The sequence below is a fragment of the Rattus rattus genome, chromosome 2 (assembly GCF_011064425.1).
Source record: "Rattus rattus isolate New Zealand chromosome 2, Rrattus_CSIRO_v1, whole genome shotgun sequence".
NCBI classification, from domain to species: domain Eukaryota; kingdom Metazoa; phylum Chordata; class Mammalia; order Rodentia; family Muridae; genus Rattus; species Rattus rattus.
In genome coordinates this window covers 4834472-4840543 of record NC_046155.1, presented here as the reverse complement: position 1 = coordinate 4840543, position 6072 = coordinate 4834472, and the positions used below count along the sequence as shown (strand labels likewise).

The window sequence follows — 6072 nt, the reverse complement described above, 5'->3', positions numbered from 1 at the left end:
CATGTCACCCTCCAGCCCAATTTGGGGGGACTCCTCAGTGAAACCTCTGCCAACCTCCCGGGTACCCCACATTTATCATGGACATTAAGACAAAAGCGGCAGGAGAAGGCAATTAAGATTAATAGTCCGTGCTGTCGATTGAGAATCACAAGGGAGAAGTAATTAGATTTTACAGGAGACATCGCTCTCTAAAACAAGCCTCACAGCATGGGAGTCCCCGGTCTTGAGAGCCTTCGGTGATGTCTTTTTGTAAAGGCTTTCCTGGTGACATTCTCCCAGAGCTCCGTCATTAATGGCAGTCACTGATGGCGTCTGAAAGTGGCGTGTTCCTCATTGAGATTCATCAGACCTGCCATTTTTCTGTTGTCCGGCCCCTGCAGACAGACCTCCCATCACCACGGAGCTAGGCCAGTACCTCTTTCCCCAAACCAGCTTGGGGGGGGGCACACCCAGGAGTTGGGGGATTGGAGGCATAATGAGAAAGGCTAAGCGCTGAGCCAAAGCCCCCTGCGAGGACCCTTTCTTCCAGGCCGGGGAATTCTCTGCAGGCTGCCTCCTTTCTTTGCAAGAGCGGCTCAAGGAGAGGCCCCCATTCTCCTCCCACCTGACCCACCGCCAGCAGCGTCCACCGTTGCTCCTAGCTGGCCCCCTCCTCACTGGTACGCAGCTGTCCCCAGCGCGCAGACTCAAGGGCCTGATCACCGACCCAAGAGGGGACGCCGCGACCTCCCCTGCCCTGCCTCTGCGCGCTGGTCAGCTCATCCTTCTCAAAGTCACAGCCCCAGTGACTCTCGCCTTGTGGAGTCCACGCGCGAGGCAAGCAGAGGACGCACAGAGAGCAGCTGGCAGTACAGTGGAGGCCGAAACTGGGGCTGAAGCGCCACCTAGTGAGCGCGACACACTCCCACTATGTCTTCACTATGTAGGGCAAATATCCATGAATAGGGAGCCTAGGTCTGGGGCCGGAGAATGTGGGAGGATCGGATCTGCGAGAGCGTGCCAAAGAAGAGACCCAAGACTCAAAACGGGGGTGGGGGGTACGGAGGCAGAGCTCTGCGTGCCTTCTAAGTCTTTAATGACCGTCCCAAGCGCAGCCCTCTGAAAGCCCAGGGCCTTAAGACCTCAGTAATTAATCGTAACATTAAAATAGCCTATTCAATAACCATCAAGACACTGTGCATTAAACACTCCCCCCAACCCCCACCCCCGGCCTTGGTCGCAAAGGGGGCTCCTCCTCTGCTAGATCTGGCCTGCCTGGGCGGGGTCACTGGGATGGGGCTGAATGGGTGTGTGCGGGGGGCGGAGACTTGATGCAATTAGGAGGACTGCCTTGCTACTGCGGTCACCTACACCCGGGGCAGAGGGACGAAACGTATATAAGGCCGCGTGCCCGGAGCCACTCCGCCGTCGAAGCAGCAGCGCTGCGCGCCCCGCGCTGCAAGCGCCCGATTGCTTTGTGGGCTGTACCTGCCTTGCGCCTGCAATTCGAGTCCCTGCCGCGTCGCAGTCTCCGCGCCACCTTTGTAGCTGCCTTCACGACCCCGAGGTGCCATGGCGAGAAAGTGGAGTGGGCGTATTGTGGCCCGAGCCCTGGTCCTGGCCACTCTGTGGCTGGCCGTGTCTGGGCGTCCCCTGGTCCAGCAATCCCAGTCTGTGTCGGATGAAGATCCACTCTTTCTCTACGGCTGGGGCAAGATTACCCGCCTGCAGTACCTGTACTCTGCTGGACCCTACGTCTCCAACTGCTTCCTGCGTATCCGGAGCGACGGCTCTGTGGACTGCGAGGAGGACCAGAACGAACGAAGTGAGTATCCACCAGCGTGTCCCCTCGAGTCCCTTAGGATCTAGGAGCACGTGGATGTGTCACCGTGGCTTTAACATCCTCCCACCCCTGACTTCTAGACTAAGCTAGGGAAGGACGAGGCAGTGTGACGCCGCCGTACCCACGTGTTGCTGGGCCCAGGCAACTTTTTCCTTCTCTTGCAGATCTGTTGGAGTTTCGCGCGGTTGCTCTGAAGACAATTGCCATCAAGGACGTCAGCAGCGTGCGGTACCTCTGCATGAGCGCCGACGGCAAGATATACGGGCTGGTGAGTGTTCCTCCACGCGGCGGGATGCTCGGGGCCGCGCTGGGTCCATATTTGTTTTTTTTTTTTTTTCTCACCTACTGTTCAGGCCCTACAGGAACTTGAGGGCAAGGTACTAATGATAGTGAGGCTAATGTTACTCTTGCCCGCCCTGCGCAAAGTGATGGCCCCAGGCGGCAGCGGGGAAATGGGGAGGTCAGTGGAGCTGTCTAATCCTCCTAAAGGCTGGGCTGGCTGCTGAGTCCCATTCAGCTTTCGGTCCCTTTGATATTGAACCGGAAAACCTGCCTCTTCGCTTTTCATCTCCAGGCTTTGCGTGTGTGGTCCTCGGTTTCCTCCTCTCCCTCAAGTTAAAAAGAAAACAAAAAACAAAACAAACAAACAACAACAAAAAAAGGAAGGATCTTTATGTCCTAGGTACACAGTGTGATGTAAAATTTAGAAATACTTTAGAAAGTCCCCAAGATGCTCACCTGCTTGGGGCCTCCGGTAATTGGGGTGAGGCACGCTGGCCATGTCCGGAGACTTGAAGTATGTGGGCTAGTGCTTTGTAGGGACAGAGGCTGGGAGTTAAAAGAAGCCTTCAGCCCTATCTCTGGGGGTACTAGCAGAGGCTGTGTGAGGTCCCTTGGACGAGGCCTCCCATCTAGCTCTGGGCTCCTGGGAGAAGCTGGGACTCAGGTAGAAGGTCCCCCTGTGAGGATAGCTACAGGACTCAACCTTTTCGTCCTTCTGTTTAAGAGTCTCAAAATTGTTTGCAGCACTGAGGTCGATTTAGCTACATGAAAAGACCACAAAGAGAGGAAAGAGAGAAAGGATTCTGCAGAGAAAGGAGGGGGTCCTCTGCCTGGCTGAAAGCTGACACCCCAGACCCAAGCAAATCTCCTGCCAGTGTCTTCCCGTTATTTGTGACAAGGGTGCTGAGCAGGGGGTCTGACCCCCATTCTGCACTAATGTAAATAGTATAGGAAGGCCCACGGGAGCTTTGACCCCCAATTCCAGTGTTGTCCTGGATCCGGTGGGCATAGTTCATCACCAACTCTCCTTTTTAAAAAATAGAAGCCCCACAATCCATTGTTCCTATATTAAAAAAAGGGTAGTGGCCAGTTGTCCATATGAATTCTCCAAGAGAAATACATCCCGTGTTTATCTACACAGTTTTCATGGAACATGGCCCCTGTCGTGTGGTGGCTCTGTCCTAGTGCCATCAGCCAGGGCAGGAGCAATGGGTTCTTGGAATTAGCCTGTTATCAGAGCCTTATCTGCCAACAGTCTCCACCTGCAGGTCAATGACCTCGGCATGCATAGGCAGACACAGCCTGTGTTTTATTGAGCCATGTAGGCTCCCCAAGGGGCTGTGGCACCAGTCTAGGAGACTGCAACTGGTACCTCAAGCCTGGGGACTAGGAATATTCTGGTACTGGGGATGAGGATCAGGGACAGCTTCCTACTGCACTCATTTCCGGCCACCCACAGGGTGTGGGTTTGGTCCCGGGCATGGGGGGAGGAGCTGCGGATTATCAGGCAGATCCTGGCTGGCTGCCTGTGAGGGGGCTTCTCCTCTCACAATGGTAGGAGACTCAACCACCTCAGCATTAGAAAAGCTCCCTGTGCTGCAGGCCTAGCAAGGAAGATCACTTTATCCCTGGCCCCAGGCCAGGCTGCAGCTACTACCCAGAAAATGCAGTCTAACCGGGAGCAGAGTTTTGGAAAGCTGATAAATAGTGATCAGAACTTAAAGTCACTTGTTAAAGGCCAGAAGACTTGCACACTGCCAGCTTCTTCATGGATATGACTCAGTTGGGGTGGATAATTGGTACAAACCAGGCGTGTTGGCACATACCAACCTTCTGGAAGCTGAGGCAGGAGGATTGCTGAGAGGTAAAGCCCACAGAGTGAGACCCTGTCTTAAACACAATGGGGCTGGGGAACTGAGTTCAGATGGTGGAGTGGTTTGCCTAGCACGCTCAAAGCCCAGAGTTCAGTTGAGCACTACATAAACCCAGCTCAGTGGAGCTCACTTGTCTGTCATCCCAGCACTTGGGAGGTGGAGGCAGGAGGATCGGGAGTTCAAAGTCAGCATGGTCGGGGAGGTATCTGTTTCAAAATGGAAATCCAGACCTAAAGTGGTTATAGATGCCTTTAATCCCTGCACTCGGGTGACAGAGGCAGGTGGATCTTTGAGTTCTAGGCTAGCCTGGTCTACCTAAGAATCTGTCTCAAGAGGAAGTTGATGGATACTTCTGGGATGAGCTAACAGACAATCTCATGTAGCCCAGGCTGGTCTTCAATTCCAGATTTCCTGCCTCCACCTCTCGAGTCATGGGATGATAGTTGAGCACTACTGTGCCTGGATGTCTGTGTGCTTAAAGATAGGAAAGCACACGGCTGGCTGCCACTGGGATGGGGTACTGTGGTGCTTGCTCACAAGCTCGGCCTGTTGTCTCTTTCTCCAAAGATTCGCTACTCGGAGGAAGACTGTACCTTCAGGGAGGAAATGGACTGTTTGGGCTACAACCAGTACAGGTCCATGAAGCACCACCTCCACATCATCTTCATCAAGGCCAAGCCCAGAGAGCAGCTCCAGGGCCAGAAACCTTCAAACTTTATCCCCGTATTTCACCGGTCTTTCTTTGAATCCACGGACCAGCTGAGGTCTAAAATGTTCTCTCTGCCCCTGGAGAGCGACAGCATGGATCCGTTCAGAATGGTGGAGGATGTGGACCACCTAGTGAAGAGTCCCAGCTTCCAGAAATGATGGGGTTCTGACAGGATGGAGAAAATCCCCAAGATCCTGTACGCGTACCCTTAGGGAGCTGTACATAGTCTTACATGGACCCTGTCGTGTTAGTGGCTAGACTTGATCATGAGCCTAAGTTGACAACCTGCCTGGCTGCCATCCGAGCCCCACTGACTTTGGAGGTTGCCAACATGTGCCTAGGTTACTCCAGTTCTGTTTGATTATCTCCACTAATGGGGAACTCACTCCTGTGAAACATTCTTACTTTTGAGCCAAATCGGTGACTTGGACGGTTTTAACATGGCAGTCAGAGGATATGAAGTCTAATGACAAAATTCATGTAGAGAAAGTGGGCTCTGAAGTAAATGTTCACTATATGGACCTTGTGGGATCTTAACTTGCCCCCTCAAGTGTCTCCTGGCTAATGGGGGCCACAAAGGGCAGCCTAGAAAACCTTGGGAGCCTTGTAGGATGGTTTTAGGATTAAGAATTCCAACTGACCACATATGTAGCTTCCCCTTCCCCCACTTATAAATGTCAGATGGAAATGACCCTTAGCCGGACTCCTCAGCTGAATGCATAGCCAAGTTGTCACTTGTGCCCTAAGAGCATATCTTGGTCCTGGGACTCCAGATTTCCAGGGCCTGGATCTGGTCCTCAGACCCTTCCCAGAGTTCACCTGGGCCTTCCAACCCCAGAGCAGGTAGCTTATGGGCCATCCACTTGTGTCCCCAGCTCCTGGCTCTTAGCCCTGGTCACCAAACATTGTGATTCCATGTGTCTCTGCTGCCTGTGTTAACCTGTACCCCTCATAAACAAGCGACAAGAATAGGAAGCCCCAAATTCTGCAGGGGAGCTGTGAAGTCCTTTCCCCCTCGCCCACCCCCAACTCCCCACCCCCGCACTTACTTGGCAGCGTGATATTTGTAAGTAATTTATTGTGTGTGCGTCTTCTATTTTCTTACTTTATTTATGCCCCAGATCATATTTATGTACATGACTTGTTTTCTACATTAAAAAGGAGTTGGTTTGTATCAAAAGTTACTTGTTCTGTCCCTAGTAGGGTGCAGAGAGGAGGCACAGGGGGTGGAGCACATGGCTGTCAGGGGCTGACAGGGAGCCTGGTGCCTTTGTTGACAATGGGTAGCTCCCTTTCTGGCTGCTAGGACCTCTCATACCCAACCTCCAGATGAGGCCAGGAGGATACAATAGCTTAAACCAGGAAGCCCCACCCACCATCAGCTT

The 6072-nt window shown here is 53.1% G+C and overlaps 1 protein-coding gene across 1 annotated transcript; it reads left to right on the top strand.

Moving 5' to 3' along the window:
* The first annotated feature begins 1551 nt into the window (after positions 1 to 1551).
* On the top strand, positions 1552 to 4845 carry Fgf19 (fibroblast growth factor 19). The gene is made up of 3 exons (XM_032895316.1): positions 1552 to 1804; positions 1987 to 2090; positions 4546 to 4845. The coding sequence occupies exons 1-3, from the start codon at positions 1552 to 1554 to the stop codon at positions 4843 to 4845; spliced, it is 657 nt and encodes a 218-aa protein (XP_032751207.1).
* The last annotated feature ends 1227 nt before the right edge of the window (positions 4846 to 6072 follow it).